Source organism: Lingula anatina, chromosome 1, assembly GCF_051362555.1.
Source record: "Lingula anatina isolate TDL-2025a chromosome 1, LinAna3.0, whole genome shotgun sequence".
Classification (NCBI taxonomy): domain Eukaryota; kingdom Metazoa; phylum Brachiopoda; class Lingulata; order Lingulida; family Lingulidae; genus Lingula; species Lingula anatina.
Window position 1 is genome coordinate 59,630,604 of NC_141767.1, and position 21,359 is coordinate 59,651,962.

Sequence of the window (21,359 nt, forward strand, 5' to 3'; positions counted from 1 at the left end):
CGCTGTATCAAAAAGTACATATTGGTGGTAAAAGCAAAATGTGCAGTACGGTAATGGATAATAAATTTTGAACTCTGGAAAAATAAAACATAAGGCTTGGCAAAGCAGACAACTTGTGTTCAAAAATGACATTATTTCATCAAATTTGAACTTCTGAAACTTCAGAGCACCTCCTATTTCAAGAATTTTGACCAAAATGACATTTTCTTTATTTTAATTAATTTTTTCTGTACGAAATTTAAGGCAAATTATGGTAACTCCAAAATTATAACATCTAGTCCCTTATATCTCCAAAACTGGCAGAGATAGGTCCATAGTTACTATTGAAGTTGAATAGGAAGTCATATACTGGCAATCTTACTATGACCTTGAAATTGACCTTTGACCTACTTTTCACCATGAACTGAACTTTGCAAATTTTTTCTTCCCTTTTATCTCCAAAACTGGCAGAGATAGGTCCATAGTTACTATTGAACTTGAATAGGAAGTCATATACTGGCAATCTAAATGTGACCTTGAAATTGACCTTTGACCTACTTTTCACCATGAACTGAACTTTGCAAAATTTGCTTCCCTTTTATCTCCAAAACTGGCAGAGATAGGTCCATAGTTACTATTGAACTTGAATAGGAAGTCATATACTGGCAATCTAAATGTGACCTTAAAATTGACCTTTGTCCTACTTTTCACCATAAACTGAACTTTGCAAATTTTGCTTCCCTTTTATCTCCAAAACTGGCAGAGATAGGTCCATAGTTACTATTGAACTTGAATAGGAAGTCATATACTGGCAATCTAAATGTGACCTTGAAATTGACCTTTGACCTACTTTTCACCATGAACTGAACTTTGCAAACTTTTCTTCCCTTTTATCTCCAAAACTGGCTGAGATAGGTCCATAGTTACTATTGAACTTGAATAGAAAGTCATATACTGGCAATCTAAATGTGACCTTGAAATTGACCTTTGACCTACTTTTCACCATGAACTGAATTTTGCAAATTTTGCTTCCCTTTTATCTCCAAAACTGGCTGAGATAGGTCCATAGTTACTATTGAAGTTGAATAGGAAGTCCTATACTGGCAATCTAAGTGTGACCTTGAAATTGACCTTTGACCTACTTTTTATCATGAACTGAACTCTGTTTATTTCTTTCTCTTTTAACTTCAAACTTGACAGAGATAGGTCCATAGTTACTCTTGAACTTGAATAGGAAGTCATATACTGGCAATTTACTGTGACCTTGAAATTGACCCTTGACCTAACTTACGAAGAACTTAAATTTGATTGTACCATATATATTTTTTGCAATAGTTTAAAAATTCTTGTTGATTGCATTTTTACAGCTTGTCAAGCACAAAACTGGTGGCTGTGTCCCTTATTTTGTGTATGTGGGGGTCTATACGAATGCGTTTGCTCCAGCTGGTGGTACAATATTTGAAGGCGGTATCGCCTCTCTGATCCTCTAGTTAGAATTAGACTTCAAGAAATTCAAATGTTATAATTGCATATATATTGAACTGTAAACAAGCAACTATTTTAACACCTGGTTTTCTCTTAACACCTCTTTTAAACTTGTGTGGTTCAACTTGTAGAAGTTGGATGTGTTTCTTATTTTAATAAAAAATATGGTATTCTAAAACATTCATTTTTAGGCCGTTCACTCTCCACACTGTCCAGTAGTCAGTTGATTCTTAATCCTGACATTGAGGAGGCCCACAGGCTTAAAGGTTGGTATGACAGAGATGGACACAACCTGGACTTCCAACAGTACAGGAATGAGGGGGGACAAGGAGGTTCAGGTAAGAGAAATCATTTTCCTTCATTTGCAGAGAAAATCTTCTTCATTAGGAGTGTTGATTTCTTTTAATGCTAAAAGGTAATTTAAAAAAAGACAATCGTCAAGATTTTAAAATTGATTGTACCACCAGTGTAGGAACTAACGGTGCACATGGTTTAAGTCCGGACCCGTCTCGTCTGCCGGCTCCATCGCCATGTCACCGTTACCACTTCTCCTCCTTGACTGTACCTGTCTCTTGGTTAGTCTGACCTAAGTGGCTCAAAATCTAGTACCCCATTCCCATAGATTTTAGATCGATCTATCCCTGTGGGGAGTCTCACTAGATTACTGTCAGCTTAGCCGGCTTAAGCGTCTGTCCCGCCTACTAAAAGCTGTAAGAGGGTAATTAACTATGGTGCGCGCTCGGCTGACTGCAATTTAGCGTGAACCCCCAGGGAGTTAGGTCGATCTAAATCTTAATCTCTGGATCGATCTAAATCTCTGGGAATACACCCTAGGACGAGGCTCACCTGTACAAATGAATGGGAAGTGGACTCTGTTATGGGGGATTCTCTGTCATGTTACAGTGGCAATCTACCACCATGTCACCATTACCACTTCTTCTCCTAGACTACGAGATCCTGTGCACCCATCACTTATAATCTTGGATCGATCCACGTAAATTTTGGGCTTTGTCCTTGCACGAGTCAAGGTGTGGCGCTCCCTGCAATGCACCCTTGTCCAAAATTTGCAAAATTAAATGCTAAGTATCTCCTAAATCAAATGAATTATGGGGAAAAAAATCTGTAGATGGCTGACCAAAAGTCATGTGGAGATTTCAAATATGCCCTTGGATTTTACCTTTGACCTACTTTTTGCCATGAACTGCACTTCACAAATTTGGATTTGACCTTTTGCTTTCCCCACAATTTTGTTATAAATTGTAATTTTTAACAAAAAATTGAGAACTCTTGTTTACTGCATTTTGTAGAGCTTGTCAGGCACATCACGTGGTGGTTTCCCTTTCTTCTTGTTTTCCATACGAATGTACTTATTCCAGCTGGTGGTACAATACCTGCAGGCGGTATCGCCTCTTTGATCCTCTAGTTTGAAGGTAATGCACATAGCATTGTTAGTATGCATAGAAAAGCTTGATTTCTCTTTTTGCACTATTCTTTGTCAATTTATCAGTGATTATTACCATCTTCTATATATGTCTTAATAGGAGGCGCAACTAATTGGAAAAGCTTTGCTGCTGTAAAGCAAGAAAACATTGGAGCTACAGAAAAACCAGACTACTATTCAGCCAAAGGAACAGTGATATTCATGAGGAAAGAGAACTGCATGTATCAGGTATGAATGCCATTTTAAGGATCAATATTTAAATATTGATAGCTATTAACCAGATAATGTGCAAGGAGAATGGGAGTATTTAACTTGTTCAGAGCTTGAAAGAAATTTGCTTTTAATCATTCAAGGTGACATTTCTGCAATTCATGGTATGAAATCTTCTTAAAGAGTAACAACTTTATTTTCACTTGGTAAATGATTGAAATAACCATTTCTGTAGGCCTGCCCTAAAGTGGATTGTAACAAGAAGGTGGTTGACCAGTCAAATGGTTTGTACAGGTGTGAAAAGTGCCAGCTGGAGTACCCGAACTACAAATGGAGGATGATCTTATCGGTTAGATTACAACAATTAAGTACTTATGGTAGACCTCACATATAATAACCTCAAATAAACCAGACGCTCCCCTTTTAATTATAGAATCTGTCAGTTCTGGGCCTGTCTATCAACAAATTGATGGGTGTAAAATAAAAAATAGTCAAATCACAATTAGTTTGTTGTATGCTAGGTCTGTCGCGTTACTTTGATAAGAATATTTTTACAGTAAGATATATGCATAGAATTTTGATATTTGCCACTTATGATTAATTTTTAAGCTGCATGTTTTGAAATACATTACTTTAGTATATAAATTCAAACTTTATTTGGAAAACAATTTAAATGATTTGAGGGGGGGGGGGGGGGGAGTGTTTAAAGCACAATAACCAATGATATTTTTCTTTTAAGGCCAATCTTGCAGACTATTCTGACAACCAGTGGGTGACTTGCTTCCAAGAAACTGCAGAAACTCTACTTGGCAAGTCAGCAGATGAACTGGGCAGTCTCAGAGAATCGGTAACTGCTTGTTGTCTTGTTATGTTGTTATGTTTGGGAAAGAACAATTGTTTATTTGTGACAGAATGGCTGTGATAGGGGTTGTAGTGGAAATGACAGGTCCAATTTGTGTCACATTTTTGTTTGTTTGTTTTAGTCAAATATTTCATTTTTCACTGAATTAATAAGAATATAAAAAACACAGATCAACCATTTTTCACCTTAGTAATATTGTGCATTGCATAATAAATTTATTGTACCTGAAACATTAGGAAAAAAATTATTTCCATTTTAGCAGGAGCAAGATTGTGAAGATAAAAGATATCAGGGCAAAGCACTTTTATAATTTATATTTTCAAACTACAAAATGAAATGAAAAAACATGAAATAGAAAAAGTTAGGGGAAGATATTTCTTAGACATCATCATTATTATGATTTGTTCTTACTATTACTATTATTATCTTTTTTTCCCCCAACATCGACAAATTCAGATTTCGTGGTCTTTTGTAACAATGGATGCAAAATTTGTTTTGAGTGGAGGGATCTGTATTCAACTCAAGGTTTCCCCATTCAGCCATCATTTTGATGGTAGATATTTTAGTGACAGTGAAATGGCTTACAATATTTTGCAGATATGGGGACTTGATTTGTTGGGACAGGTGGATAGCATAGAAAATTCCCAGAAAGTATTTTGATGTATGATTTACCCAGATTATTTGATGAGTCAAGACGATACATTGATGTTTTTTGCCAAAGATCTTCAGGTGCAAACACTTTTCATATAATAGGTAATTAAATACACATCAGCTCACTGACCCCAAGTTGCTGAGTTCTGTTAGGTGCAAAAAGATTAAACCAGCATTGTTCCTAAGACTATGTTGTGCTTTGAGTTACCTGTAGGTTGGATAAGATGGTTTCATTGGAGTTTCACTAAATCTTGCATACTCGGTCAATCTCAAAGGAAAACTCAGGTGGCTCATTTTGCTTTGATTTTTCAACATGATACTGTGTAACGAACTTTTTTGAGAAAAATCCATGCTGCACCCCTTCTTGTTCCAGTATTTAACACATAGCTACCAGTTTACAGCCATCATTTTATCATTGAACAACTACATTAATGGTAGTCATGCAATTTATAAATTAAAGTGTATATTATATTAATAATTTAATAATGATAAATAGGCTCTGGAGCATGTTTTTGATTCACAATCTTGTCTTCAACCGTGAAAAGTGGCATACGTTACCAATTGATCAATTTGATGAAATTATATAGAAAATGACAAAATTGGGTTATTTATTTGCAAAATAGGAAGAATTAATAAAATAAAAGAAAATATATCAATTATCAGCAAAATGAAAATACACCTTAACACCCTCACTCTACCCCACATCCTGCCCGCTGTCAAAAGGCCTCTTAACCATTGCTACCTGTTTTTTTACGTACAGACACAGATGTGTCTGTACATATAGCCATCACCTGCGTCTGTCGTCGCCGTTGCCGTTGCCGTTGGCGTGCACTTTTACCGTAAACACGATAAGTGGAAAACGGTTTTACGTTTTGACTTGAAACTTACAGAACTGATGAATATTCATAATATTCAGGTCAAGTTCGAAAATCAGCATGATCGGGCCATTTTTAGGGAAGTTATGCTGTTTTTTCACTTTTTTCAGCATATATGCAACACCGTAAACACGATAAGTGGAAAACCGTTTTACCTTTTGGTTTGAAACTTACAGAACTGATGAATTTGTATAATACGCAGGTCAAGTTCGAAAATCAGCATGATCGGGTCATTTTTAGGGAAGTTTTGCTTTTTTTTTCACTTTTTTCAGCATATATGCAACACCGTAAACACGATAAGTGGAAATCCGTTTTACCTTTTGGTTTGAAACTTACAGAACTGATGAATATTTATAATACGCAGGTCAAGTTCGAAAATCAGCATGATTGGGTCATTTTTAGGGAAGTTATGCTTTTTTTTCACATTTTCTCTGATTCAATTCTTAGGCATGTTAATAGTCTCATTATTGAACTAATAAGATATGTAAAAGTGTTTTTTTGACATTTCCTGCATCTTTACAACATTGTTAGTTAATTATGTAAAAATGATGGTAAACTTGTTATCTTGTATTGTGTAATGAAGTGTCAAAAATGGAAATAAACACATATCATTGCAGTTTGTCAGATTCAATCATCCACTATGTTCAGAATCTCAGAATGGAGGAAATTGGACATTTAATACTGTTCTATTGATATTTTTCCCATCTCATCAATTTTCTTAGTTGGTCATATAAAAATGGCAGTAAACTGTTAATTTTGTTTTATGTTAAAAAAGTGTTAAAAATGGAAATAAACCCATTTCAGAAAAGTGCTGTCTTGTTTACATTTTGGCATTTTCAAGATGTGACTTTGAAGTTCCATGGGCCTGAAGACCTTTGCTAGTCACATTTTCTGAATATCCATGATACTAATATTTTATTATTAAAAATTGATGGTCATTATGCTGTTAAACATTATGTAATATTGCATCAAAATTTGAAGAAACCCCTATTTTGGGCACTGCTCCCATGATGACCATTTAAGGAAAATCATGTCACTTACTGTTCTCAAACTTACAGGAAAGAAACATGGGACTAAAATACAGCTTCAGTAGGCAATGCAGTCTGTTTGGTAATATTTTCTGGCAGTTAAACAGTTTTTTGTGAAAATTTAATTTTTCACATATTGGCATTTTCAAGGTGTGACTTTGAAGTTCAATGATCCTGAAGACCTTTGCTTGTCACATTTTCTGAATGTCCATGTTACTAATATTCTATTATTAAAAATTGATGGTCATTATGCTGTTAAACATTATGTAATGTTACATTAAAATTTGAAGAAACCCCTATTTTGGGCACTGCTCCCATGATGAGCACTTAAGGAAAATCATGTCACTTACTGTTCTCAAACTTACAGGAAAGAAACATGGGACTAAAATACAGCTTCAGTAGGAAATGTAGTCTGTTTGGTAAATTTTTCTGGCAGTTAAACAGTTTTTTGTGAAAATTTAATTTTTCACATATTGGCATTTTCAAGGTGTGACTTAGAACCTCCACGGGCTTGAAGACCCATGCTAGTCACATTTTCTGAAAATCCATGATACGTATATATTATTATTAAAAATTGATGGTCATTATGCTGTTAAGCATTATGTAATGTTGCATCAAAATAGAAGAAAACACAATTTTTGGTGCTGCTGCCATGATGACCATTATGGGAAAACCGTGTTACTTATGACTGTCAAACTTTCAAAAAAGAAACACAGGACTAAAATGCAGCCTGAGTTAGAAAAGCAGTCTAATTGGCTTCTTTTTCTGGAAGTTATACATTTTAGTGAAAAATTCATTATTATCGTGTTGGGACTCGGAGCTCCCATGGACATGAAGCCGAATAGTAATCAAATTTTCTAAATGCCCATGCTATTTATAGTCAATAATCAAAAATTGGTGATAATTATTATATAATTTATTATGTAATGTTACATCAAAATTGACAAAAATCTTTTTGCACTGCTACTGCAAACATTATGAAAAGAAAACTGTGTTACTTATTATTATTATGTACAGACACAGATGTGTCTGTACATATAGCCGTCACCTGCGTCTGTCGTCGTCGCCGTCGTGCACTTTCACCGATAACACGATAAGTGAAAAACCGTTTTACCTTTTAGCTTGAAACTTACAGAACTGATGAATATTCATAATATGCAGGTCAAGTTCGAAAATCAGCATGATCGGGTCACTTTTAGGGAATTTATGCTGTTTTTTCACTTTTTTCAGCATATGTGCAGCACCGATAACACGATAAGTGGAAAACCATTTTACCTTTTGGCTTGAAACTTACAGTACTGATGAATATTCATAATACGCAGGTCAAGTTCGAAAATCAGCATGATCGGGTCACTTTTAGGGAATTTATGCTGTTTTTTCACTTTATTCAGCATATATGCAGCACTGATAACACGATAAGTGGAAAACCATTTTACCTTTTGGCTTGAAACTTACAGAACTGATGAATATTCATAATACGCAGGTCAAGTTCAAAAATCAGCATGATGGGGTCACTTTTAGGGAATTTATGCTGTTTTTTCACTTTTTTCAGCATATATGCGGCACCGATAACACGATAAGTGGAAAACCATTTTACCTTTTGGCTTGAAACTTACAGAACTGATGAATATTCATAATACGCAGGTCAAGTTCGAAAATTGGCTTGATTGGACTATTTTTACAAATTTGAAGTTATGCTGTTTTTTTCCATTATTCAGCATATATGCAACACTGATAACGCATTTTAAGGAAAACCAATCAGCCTTTTGTCTTGAAACTTACAGGAGTGATCAGTCTGACTAATATACAGATCAAGTTTGAAAGTAAGCTTGATCAGTTAAGTTTTGATGAAGTTATTAGCCTTTTTGTATATAAGTGGTTTTTCTTCAGATTTAATTCTTAGGCATGTTAACAGTCTCATTATGGAACAAATTAGATATGTAAAAGTGTTGTTTTGACATTTTCTGCTTCTTAAAAATATTGTTAGTTGATTATATAAAAATGACAGTACACCTTTTATTGTGCATTGTGTAATAAAGTATCAAAAATGGAAAGGAACTCATATATGCAGTTCGTCAGATTCAATCATTCACTAAGTTAAGAATCTCAGAATGGAGCAAGTTGGACATTTAAATTTGTTCTATTGATATTTTTCCTTTGACAACATATTTTAATTGATCATATAAAAATGACAGTAAATGGATTATTTTTTTATGTAAAAAAAAGGTATTGAAAATGGAAATAAACTCTTTTAAATTTAGTTTTTCTTGTTTAGATTTTGGGATTTTTGAAAGTGTGTCTGAACTCTATGGGCTAGACACATTTTGTGAATATCCATGATAGTTTTATTTTATCATTAAAAAACTGATGGTTATTATGCTGTTAAGCATTGTGTAATATTGCATCAAAATTGAAAAAAAACCTATTTTGGGCACTGCCTCTGTAGTGACTATGAAAGGAAAACCATGTCACTTGCTCTTTTTACACTTAAAGGAAAGAAACATAGGACTGAAATACGGCTTCAATCTGTCTCATTAGTTAATTTTCTGGAAGTTATAGAGTTTTTTTGTGAAAATATTTATCTTTCACATACTGGAATTTTCAATGTGGGACTTAGAGCTCCCTTGGGCATGAAGCCCAGTGGTAATCACATTTTTTTAATGTCCATGTTTTTAATAGTAGATATTTAAAACATGGTGGTATTTATACAGTTAATCATTATGTAATGTTGCATCAAAATTGACAAAAAACCTACTTTGTGCACTGCCACCATTAATGTTATAGAAAGAAAACTGTTACTTTCTATTTTTTCAACTAGTCTTACAAGAATGATTCTTAGTATTGACATACAGCTCATATTAGAAAACCAGCTCTATTAGATTATCATTTTTATTAAATTTATGCATTCTGGCACTTTCTAAGTATAAACTTGAACTCTGATGGGCCCGAAGCCTTATGCTTTTACTTTCGTCGGTGTTACCTGTTGTGCATAATTAAAATTTGATGTTGACTGTGCAGTTAAACATAATGTATTATTGTATCAGAATTGATAGTCTCCTATTTTGTGCATTATTGTTTTCTGCTTTTCTTAAGGTGTGACTTATGGGCCTGAAGACCTTTGAGAGGGTCAGTCTGTAAATTTCCCTTGGGTATCACTAGGCTAAGTTATAATGTTATAAAGTCATTTGCCTAATTAATAGGCCATAAAGCACACTTGTTGATATTTCCCTGTAAACTCCCAATGGTTAAGCTCTCTGCTAGATTAATAATAAGGAAGCAGTGATAATTATGCAGGTAAATTTTGTTTTATATTGCAAATAAGTTTTTTATATATATATATATATATATATATATATATATATATATATATATATATATATATATATATATATATATATATCAAACTCAAAGATTAAAAGTTTGAATAGCAGCTTCATTGGAATTATATTTACCTCTGCCAAGGAGGTTATGTTTTCACCCCTGTTTGTCTGCCATCAACATAACTCAAAAAGTTATGAAACGGCTTTGATGAAATTTTCAGGAACTGTCAGGAGTGGGTCAAGGAGGACAATGATTAGTTTTTGGTGGTGGTTCGGGTCAGTAATCTATCAATAATCAATAATTATCAAAAATTGCTGCCTTGGCAGAGGTCTGCGCTCTCAGAGTGCTTTTCTAGTTTTTTTATGTTTTCCTTTTTAATTTTTTCTCAAACACTGGAATTTGTGACTTTTAACTCCCATCTGCCAGAGGCTCTGCACATTTTCTGTATTTCCACATAAGCAGTTGTATTGGTTTTTATGTCTTTAAACATTATGAAATATTATTTTATGCACTGTCATCATTTTTCAAATATTGGGACTTTCATCATGTGAATTTGAACTCTCATGGTCCTGAAAGTGTAATCTTATTGAAGGGATGGATTGAGACCATCTTCTGGGTCTTTCGGAAGACGGTTGGGTTTTTAAGTTTATATTGACAGATATTTATTTTTTTTCTGTTGGAAGACCATCAAAATGGAGGATGGATCAACAAAGATACTTTGGAATACTGTCAGAAAATATCTCTGGGTCCGCTCCTGTTATTGACCATGTTACCTGTTGTGTATGATTAAAATTCAGTGTTGACTAACAGTGCTATTATAAGCATTATTTATTATTGCATCAAAATTGACAAAATGACCTATTTTGCATCATTATTTTCTGTTTTTTGTCTGTAGATTTGACAGCTTTGCTGCCTTGTTCTTTTTTTGTATAACCAAATATTGTGTCTGTAGACCAATTTAATGACAGTTCACTGTAGTCAGATAAGTATGATACAGTGTAAGGAACAGATATACATCCTGATAGTGTGCCAGATCAGGTTTGATTCCCTGTTGTTTCATTTAACACTTATATGTATGAGACCAACCTGTACTGAGCAACTAATGTCAGTCTAAAAAGCTGACGTATTCACTCCTGCATGATTGATAATTATTTAATGGAAATCCATTATTAATATCCACTTAATTGGAAGTGCATTACTGTTCAGTTCCTGTAATGTATTTAATCCTCTTTGGGTTTCTGTATGTTGCTTATCTTAAAATTGTTATGTCAGTAAAAGATTTTGAGTTGCACTGGGTCCCTACTTACAAGCACTGTACTGTAATTGTCTGCTATCAAAATATTTGTACGAAATAAATGATCAGGGGTTAGCACGCAGATACTGTCTTTTTTTCTGATAGTGTAGCCAGCCAGGTATTCTTGCGTATTAAGTCTTATAAGAATTGAATAGAACCTTTTCCTCCGGGGGGTTGCCCAATTCCTGATAGTGAATAGCAATTCCTAAGAAATACAGAAGAATAGATCTGAAAGTACAAGATTAACCAAAAAGGTGGAGCATTTGATAGACATAGTCCTGTCAGTGTTATGCTTGTGTTTATTAGTCTTAGGAAAATAAAGCTTGTGTGCTCTGAAACCAGAGCTCAAGCATGACCACACAACTTGATCTTCAACACTGACTTTACTGTCCTATCTGTGATACAATCTGTATAAATTCAGATCATAGCAGTTTTAGGTGAATTTAAGTGAAGAACTGACTGTAAATTGTTTGAGTGTGTCATGCATCCTATCCAAGGCATGTTATTTTTTATCCCGGTACTAACACATGCAGCATTTGTCACACCAGATGTTATTTTATGTTATACCAAAGAGATGGGTCATCAACTGATTGATTGAGTTTATCAACATAGATGCCAAATGGGTACTTTAATTTTCTTTTAACTTAATCATGAAAAATCCACAAATATTTAATTTGTCAAGATATTCTGCATAGGACTTTGAAAACATATTTGGTACATTTCCTCATGGTCATTTCACTCCAGAGACTTTTGCACTTTGTTTATGTAGGTTACAATTTATGTATCCATGGTAAACAAAAAGAATTTGCATGTTTGGTAAGATGTCAACTAGTTCACCATTGGGTGACTAAGTGCAGGATTCAGTTGTCTGTACTCATCAGATGGTGTCAACTGGAGGAACTGCACTCAATTGTCATGTCATTCCAGTCATTTGGTGTGAGCCACAAGTTTATTATCACCTTTCATCCCTTGGAAGATAAAATGGATGACTCTTGCCTTTTTTTTTTACCCTTGATTGTGGAGGAAATCCAATAAATCATGGGCGAATGCATTTTTGTGCGATGGTGGAGAAAGGGTGACAGTTGAGTGGTAGACTGTTTATTAAATGCACAGATTATGTCAACAGACAGCACTTGGATTTAAAACAGTTTTTTGACATTTTGCTAAATACTGATGTTACAAGAGGGCATTATTTTTATTATTATTATAATGCAAACACATTTTGGTATGATTCCCCCCCTCCCCAATTTTGCCAATAAAAACCTTCCACCCCTGTATGTTTGATGGATGGACCTGTCAATCCAGGCAGCACCAACAATAGATCAGATGGAAAATATCATCATCATTAATTTTCTGCTTTGTTGATCTGCGGAGACACTAATCCTCTTCTTTTTCAAGTTGGTAAATCACTTAAATGAATCTATATACAGATAAAGATTTATGGTCTTGCCTTTTGACCCATGATTTGGTGCTATTATGCCTGGCATTGACTGAGCTTTTTTTCCTTAATATAAGGAACTATTGTGTTGAAATGGGAAATTTGACAGGTTTTTAAATTCACTGGTAAAAGATTGTGACCCCCAGCATTTTTCATATAAACCTATGCTTTTCTTAGTTTATTCATAAATAAATGCTCAATAAAATGTTTAAAAAAAAGAAATTTGATATTAACTCTAAATCAATTTCTTTATGATTTTTTGACAGTTGTGAGTCATTTCAAGGAAGACACTAAAATAGATCACCGGTCCAATTGACTTCTTTATCTGAAATGTGTTGTCTTAATCTCTTATCAAAGTTGTAAAAATCCTGTTAAGAACTAATCAAAATATTAGGACTACAACCAGTTGTTCATTGTGTAAAGGACAAAAGCCTAATGATTTTGATAAAGGTAATACTCATTGAATTGTTTTAATACCTAAAACCCTGGAAAAGATTTCTAAAAAAATTATGGGGGGTGACTGCATGTTTATCGGTGCAACTGAACACCCTGTTTTACTAGGAAAGTACCCAACGTCACCAACTAACAGGGTGCTGTTTTAAAATGCATGTGGGGATGGTGCCAGTAGTTCAACTATGGTTTTTTACCTAAACATTTGGTGTGTGTACTTTTGATGGCTTTCAAGTCATGCAATCAAAAGAAAACGTGTCCTCCAGTCACGTAAGGCATGGTGTGATAATCTTGTACTCCTACATAGCTGTGTTGCCTGACTAAAATGACAATCAATTCTCTGTCGCCAGTTTGACTTGTGAGATGAACACTGCAGGCAGTTTGACCAATATCTGACCTTCCTAATGTTTCCTGCAGATGTAATGCAGATATGAATGAAATATTTCTCATTTATTATGTAGTGCTAATTAATGAATTATTAATTTGCATGTTTGTGTCAATGAAAGTTCAGCTGACCCTTCCAGGTAAAATGTCAGACACTGGAAGATTAATTGCTTAAAACGTAATACTGGTGGCTGGTGTGTATATAGGAAGTGTAGTGAATTACTGTTCTGTACTCTTTGGCCATTGTTAAGGATTCTAAGGTAGTAATAGGCTTCTTTTTTCATTTTAAGTCACATAAGGGCCCCTGCTTCACTACTTGACTTAATTCTTTGATCTATTCAAACATATTTTTCCACCACTTAAAAATCATCTTTTTAATTGGTTCTTTAATAAGTATTGAAAATTGTGTTTTTGGAGCCTGATACGATTGTCTAAATAATGTTGGGACTGATTCATTGGGAAGCTGTCAAAATAATTGGCAAAGTTATGCTTTAGGCTGTTGAATTAGCACCACATTGTACAACATTTCAGTTATCAGACTAAAAACAATTGGTCATTTCTCCTTCAACTAACTGGTCAGTTTCTGTTATGTCTTTGTTATTTCAGGAGGCTTTTGCAAACACCCCTCTCTGAAATAGTACAATTTCATCAAGAATTAACCTTAAGGTTTAATGTCTTTTGCATGTTCATGTTAAAATTTTTTTAAATTTTGATTTAGCTTCTTAGGCATATGATTCTTTCCAGATTTATTAAAGGTATATGTAAGTTCTTAAATGCACTATTTAATACTTATTACAATGACAATATTTGAATTCATCTTAACAAAAAAAAAAAAAAAAATTGTTCATGAACTTGGCTTCTAAATGCATTTTATCATGTTTATTAGAAATCTATCTTGCTTTTAAGGGTGACAGTGTCTGATAAATAATGTATAGTTTATTTATGCTAATTTAGATTTAAAGAATTCAAAATGTCACTTGGACATTGTTAATCAGATAACTCCATTGATGATATTACTATACCTTGATCTTATACCATAGGTAGAAAATGAATGGAGTTTGCAGATTTGACCGTGACTTTGCAAAAGGAAAAAACAAAATTATCATATATATCCAGGTTATCTGTTCCTGCTAGAGGCCACCAGGTCTTATTCCGTGCAGTGAGTGGGCTGCACATGCAATCTCTCAGATGGTAGGGCAGCCAAACTGGCAAGTTGTCATTAAGTGCTTCGATGTCATTTAGTACTTTAAGTACTCAGTGGGATCTAAATTTAGAGGGGAGGAGTTCAGGCCGTGCACCAGTGTATGTCACTAGGTGTATTACCTTGGAATGAATCAAATAACCTCTTATTAAATATGTACAGGGTCATTGTTCATTCAGTGTATGGAGGGTTTAACAAGACCCAGGTGTGCGTGTATGAAGTATCAACAATGATCAGTTGATTTTCTCCCCATTGTGATTGAGCAGCACATTTCGTGGCATTAACCCATAGGAAAACTGGAGCATTAGCTGTTACATTGTAACAATACATTGTACAGGAAGCCAGATTGTGTACTCAGCAGTTTCTGGAAGAGTCCATTCCTCAATATTGCGTTTATTAAGTAATATTGTATGAGAAGTCAAAGATTTTGCATTATTTATGTCTGATTAAACACTCTGCATTAATGCTTTCTGTTTTTTAATGTTTTATATATATGCTGGCAGTGATGAGTTGATGCAGTTTCATAATGGCTTAAATTCTTTTTAATGAAATGAAATTTTTTTAATTAAAATTTTTAATTGATGCAAGTTAATTTTTCATATTTGGCATTTTTCCATAAGGGGAATTTTATATTGTTTTAGTAATTGCAAAGATACGATTTTAAAGTTGTTACATCTTTAAAGGCAGTATTCAAAACATTGCACTAACTGTATTTCAAGACTTAAAAATTAAGTTTAATGATGCTTTTAGACATTTATCAAAATCAAGTTTTGTCCCCTTTTTCATAAAGCAGTTTTTTTTAAATAATAGTTCTTTAAATAAAGTGGCCTGCCCTATTGGTAACATCACACACAAGTAAATTTTAATACAAACCTGCTAGTAGCATGTGTATTTTAATAATAATTTTAACCATTGCCAAATGGCCTTACGTCCAGGCCATTCTTAAATATTCTATTAGCCAGTGTTTGTGTTAATGTAAATGAATGTTTGCTCATCAGAACACCTGCATAGTTTTATTATTTAGTTTAGTCCATCTGAATAATATTTAGGGGAGAAAGGTTCCATTGGGGTAGTCCAATTTCCTTGGTATCCACTATGCATCATATGAGTTCAGTCTATTTTGAGGGGTGTTTGGTAGAACTTTCACCCCTCTCAAATAATGGAAAAGTCCTAAATTTGTATGTGCGATAATTTTTTTCTTCATCATTATACCTTCTCATTGCTGTTTGTCATTAACTAGGTGTTTGGGCATTTTTGCTTGGATTTCGAAAGTAAAGAAAATCTTTGGTAACTAAGATAAAGTATTGTTGTAATCCAGATTAGTGTGCTTTGGCTAACTGGACTGATTCTTCTAAAATATAATCCAGCTTTGTACTCAGTTTTTTAAACCTCACTTAGAACATTGTGCATTTGAAAATGTGGAAGGAATTATGGGTCTAGCATGAATAAAAATAACTTTTTTATAAAGAGGCTATGAAAGACTATTCATTGACTTAAAGTGATTATGGAATTAAATCAAGTTTTTAGCCAGCAAAAATTGTTGTGAAAGAGAACCTTTCCACTGGCATAGTAGCAGTATCTTGGGTGAACATATTCTTAGAGGAGAAAATGCCATTGAATTCTGCATCTATTAATACAAAGAAAAAACAAAGAGCGTGTTATTGCAAGTTACTAGGAGAAAAATGAAATAATTTTGGTATTAGATTCAAGCAATGTGATTAGAATTTTATATAAATACATAAAAAAAGTATTAAAAAGAGAAGAAAGGGAGGGGGGAGAAAGACACTGAAGGCTGAGATCAAGCACAAGGGACTTGTAAATAGCTAGAAACAAATGGATTTGAGGTAAGATGAACAAAGTGATCTGTAAAACAAGTTTTGAGTTGATAAATAAGAGTTATAAAGGAGAGACATTGAAAGTTCTGTCAAAGATTTTTCATTGGAGTATTTCATCAATTATTTTACCCTTATGCCTTTATCGCTAAGATGGCAAAATCAATACACGTACTAAAGTAATTAACCAGTGGAAACATTTTGAGGTCAATTAATTTCTGGCTAGGTCCATATTACAATTGATGCACATACCGTCATAATTTTCCCTATTAAAAACCATTAGGCCATTGAGTTCATTCTTATAAGAATTTTACTGACAGTTTGGTTTCCACTTTGTGTTCAAATTTTGATTGATATTTGTGGCACAAGTGCTTCTTATATTTTAAACATGTTTAAGGTGATAAGGGGATTGTTTAATTATGTTTTTAAGGGAGTGGTTAAGTGCAAGCCTTTTATGATACTACTGATCAGTTGCAAATGCTGGTTCATTATCGTATAGAATTGTCTCCTAGTTTAGACGTGTTTTCATTCTGAGAATATTTTATCATTTTTATGTTGTTTATTTAATTTTATTTTAGTTTTTAAAACCTGAACTCCAACATTAAATGAATATATTGACAAGAGATGTCCCCCTCCCACCATCATTACTGAGCTGATATAGCCCAAGTAGAAAAATATTGTACTCTCCTCTATTTAAATTGTGAAGAGAGCTTTATCTTCTCTTTTTAGTGGAACTTGGGTGGGTTGTGTAAAGAATCCAGGAATGTTCTCTAGAAGGTAGAACAGATGAAGCTTTGTTGCAGGATAGAATAAGATATTCAGTTAAGAGTAAAAATAGGTTCTGTATATGTTATGCAACATGTGGCACGGAAATCAGGCTAAATACTTCCCTTATTGTGTATATGATTCCGCTTAAGATGTGTTGCTCAATCGCACCGTGTGGGTCTTAAATAGTTCCTGAACAATGCCCGGATTTTGAAGGTTTATGATAAAGACTGTGGCATTGTTTGATTCATGAAGCGGTCCTGTGTTTAAATTGTTTGATGTTCCTTCAAGGTTAAGGAAAAAATAATGATATATAATAATCAAAAATTGGCCTACTTTACAAAGATATGTTCTACCTAACTAAATTTCCTAATACATTTTAGGAAGATTCTGATATACATTTATTTTGGCTTACTGCCTATAATTGTGATAGTTGAGACATGCAAGGTTGCAATCACCAAGAGCATTTGTTTTGCCAAAGAGAATCATCTGAAAGTGCCCAAAGTCTCAGGGAGTTAAATCAAAGGAGATTTTGCAGGATTTGAAGGAAAAAAGGCAAATGTGTGGCAACTCATAAAAGCAGACAGCATTTAGCATCCAATATTTTTCTGGTTGTTTTCTCATAAGTGCTGTCAAATTACAGTGTATTGCTCAACAGTACCAATTCAGTCTTTTGTTAGGCTGATCCCTATTGGAACAATGACATCAGTAATGAGATATTGTCTTGGTCACCTTATAAAATTTTGTTAGACAATTTTTGTACCTTTTTAAAATAATTTAAATAGTCATACATATGGCACTGTCACATCATACAATTTTGATATTTTGTAAATGATATTTAACTTCATGTAGCAAATTGCATAGAATAACGGGAATGGAAAACATACTTTTGCAAATTGAAGATTAAGTTATCACATATTCATTACAGGATGAGGCCAGCTTTGATCAGATATTCCAGGAGGCCACTTTCAAGTCTTACACATTCAAGCTCAGGGCCAAGCAGGAGACATATAATGTAAGCATTTTATTTTGTTTTCAATCCAGGAAGTAATTCTCAGCTTTTGCATGTACTTTCAGACACTGGGGGGTCTTAAAGGTTTTGTATTACAAGGTAACTTAGCAATTTGCCATGTATACTTCCATTCATATTATGATCTGCAGAGGGAGGAGGGAATTTCATCCAAAGTTCAAAATGTGCTTCACATCTTGTCAATGTTTTTGTAAGCACATTTTGTGTGGTCTTCAGATGAATAACATTTCCTTCCAAGGGACTAAGTTGTTCATAGAATGATAATTTTAGAAGGCCACGCATATCAGATGATGTCTTGCAAAAGACCTAACACTAGGCCAGGTTCAGAGCGAGGGCTGAATACATTTTTCACTGAGATGGCATGCCCAAATTATTTAAACTGCACAAGCGTACTTACAAGTGACAAAATGAATGATGCGGACTGTAAGATATTGGCACAAGTTTTGATTTAGTTGGAACTCAACAGATATGTAGATTCTAGTTAAGTGCATAGATTTTAGTTGAATGCATACTTCATTTGAAGAAGTACCATGAAAAGATGTAGATCTTGATGTCTATTTTTCCCCCCTGTAATATTATCTTGGGTCTTTAAATTGATATTTTCTTGTACTTTTTTGACAGCATTTCACTCTTGTTCATGTGTTCACTTGTCATCAGGGAAAATGTTTCTGGAAGCATCTTCAACAAAAGCAGAATCCCCATTTTGAATTATTTTTGAAGAACTAAGCTTGAACTTAAGATATACAAATCAGGACCCAGTTTCATCAATGCTGGAAGCACTGTCCTATGGATAACACTATCCAATGGATAAAATTATCCCCTGGAAATTTTTTCTGTGGGTAAAGTCATGTTTTCCAAACATTTAATTCTTATTTTTGTCCCTGATGTTGCTATCCAGTGTTTGAAAATGGTTGCTATCCTTAGGATAACTGTGCATCGAATAGCAATTTCATTCAATGGATAGTCTAACACAGAGGATAGCACTCTCCAGCATTGATAAAACTTGGTCCAGAATTATATATTTTAGCATTGTTTAAAATGTGGGACTTCTTTCATGCCTGTGCACTTTATGACTTGAGGGTTATTGGCTTTTAATTCCAACATGACAAGCATGTAAGCATTTGTTCCGACTCCCAATATGCACAGACTCTGTGTTTTAACATTACTTCAGGGTCACATATCAAAAACCCATCAATAAAAGAACCTCCAATAATGTTCTGGGTTTTTATTTCAGGATGAAAGCAGACTAAAGACCATTGTTGTCAACGCCACACCTATTGATTATCGGGAATACAACCGTAAACTGATTCAGGATATTGAGAAAATGGCTGGCATGATATAAAGATGCATCTTTTGTCTGCGACTTTCTTAAAGCATTTGGGGAAAATGTTTTACCATATTCAGATGGATAGATTTACATGCTGAGTGGAAATAATAGAAGACAGAAACTCATATTAACTTCTTTTGGATCACTGAATAACAAAAGTGGTAGTGAAATTTGCTGGAAGAGAAATGGCCTTTCTGTCTAATGTTTAAAGGACAGCTGCCTGATGAAATGCAAGGTGTAATTTAAAAGGAGTGATAGTTTTTTCACATTAAGAGTTTAAGATGAGATATAATTGATTTTTTCCTGTTGAGTAGAGATGTTGCCCACTTATTATTTGTTAAAGTAAAAGCATCCACTATATACTTTGAGTATAAACAAAATCGCTAATAAAGATGTGAAAGAATTTTTACAGGTTTTTCGGTAGTAAATATTGTTTCTTACTCGCAAGTTGTTACTGAAGCGAATCGTTCACAAACGGCTTACCTGTAATATATTATGTAATAAAACATCAATTAAAGATGACAATGACATAACCGATTCCTAAATTTGTTTCAAAACTATTGTTTAAATAAAATAAGCACTCATAACTACTACAAGATGGTGCTTTTCATTATGTAGAATAATTTTTTGACCTGCTACTGTAAACGTTACTTCTGCAAACGCTGCGCCAGCAATTAAGGCCGACAGAATAGCAATTGCTAGAGATTAAAAAACCCTAGCAAATTAAAAAGATTCACTCCCAGGAAGCGCTTTCTACAGGTCAAAAATGGTTTATATCTCGCGCTCAGTCTTGACTTTTATCGTGTGTTACTATGTTGGGAAAGTTTCTTTATAATCAAAAGGCAAAGCAAAAGTTACCTTAATTTGAAATCAGAATTTCGAGCATGATGTCCATAATCTATGAGCCGCGTGTTCGTTTTACGTATTAGACACTGTGGATTAGGAACGAAGAAAAGTTGAATACTTCCACCTGAAACAAGGTCGGAATAACCGCTGGCGTTTGATATGTTTCTATTTTAGTGTATTCTGCACAAACAATATTTCAATGCAAAAATCTTAAACCCAGAAAAGGTTTTGGGGAAAATCACATGTTTGAGCGGATATCAAGCAGGAATTTAGATAGACACGTTCAATGTACAGACGTGATTTTCACAATTTCCATTTTCAATGACTTCATGATCCGTTTTTAATGTATTTATTGTGTAAGATGGCAGGCAATGGCTTTCATTCCATTAATATCTACTTTACTGGTCTTGTCGTTGTTTTGAGTTATGATTATTATTAAATGCATTAAGAAAGCGCTCTCCATCATTTTTGAACGCGAATGGATTTAAAGCTTATGTATGGGAAATATTTCTCTTTGAGCTTCTAAACCGGTTCTATCTTGGCAATTACTCGGAAGCCGTGCGCGTTTGACTGCTATTGAAGGGTAGGTCGTAGGCTGTGAAAAATGCTAAGGGCGGGGGCAGTTTCTGGTGGCCTACATGTCCCGCTAAAATATGCAAACATGGGTACCTCAAAGATGTGGATTCTACTGATAACTTCAAACGAAATAACACCGATCGAATTTATATTTCAGAAGATATACTGGAATGATTTTTTTTTTTGGAAGTTAAAAAAAAAGATTTGAGAGATATAGCTTAGAACGCACAATTTTGTCGACGACAATTCTTTCAGTGTGGAACCGGTAGTTTGCACGACTGCATATTTAGCTAACGTAACATTAGAATTATTCGTATCGTCGTTTTTTACTGATCCATTGCAATAATCTCTAGATTTCTATTAT

At 34.0% G+C, this 21,359-nt stretch overlaps 1 protein-coding gene across 2 annotated transcripts in view; it reads left to right on the forward strand.

Moving 5' to 3' along the window:
- Window positions 1–19,985, forward strand: part of LOC106179989 (replication protein A 70 kDa DNA-binding subunit) — a 28,795-nt gene extending 8,810 nt beyond the window's left edge. For both annotated transcript variants that reach the window (XM_013563826.2, XM_013563825.2), the window contains 6 exons: window positions 1,656–1,802; window positions 3,006–3,133; window positions 3,351–3,464; window positions 3,855–3,962; window positions 18,145–18,231; window positions 19,481–19,985. In XM_013563826.2, coding sequence (XP_013419280.2) covers window positions 1,656–1,802; window positions 3,006–3,133; window positions 3,351–3,464; window positions 3,855–3,962; window positions 18,145–18,231; window positions 19,481–19,588 — 692 coding nt within the window. In that variant the 3' untranslated portion in view covers window positions 19,589–19,985. The remainder of the gene's footprint in view (window positions 1–1,655; window positions 1,803–3,005; window positions 3,134–3,350; window positions 3,465–3,854; window positions 3,963–18,144; window positions 18,232–19,480) is intronic.
- The last annotated feature ends 1,374 nt before the right edge of the window (window positions 19,986–21,359 follow it).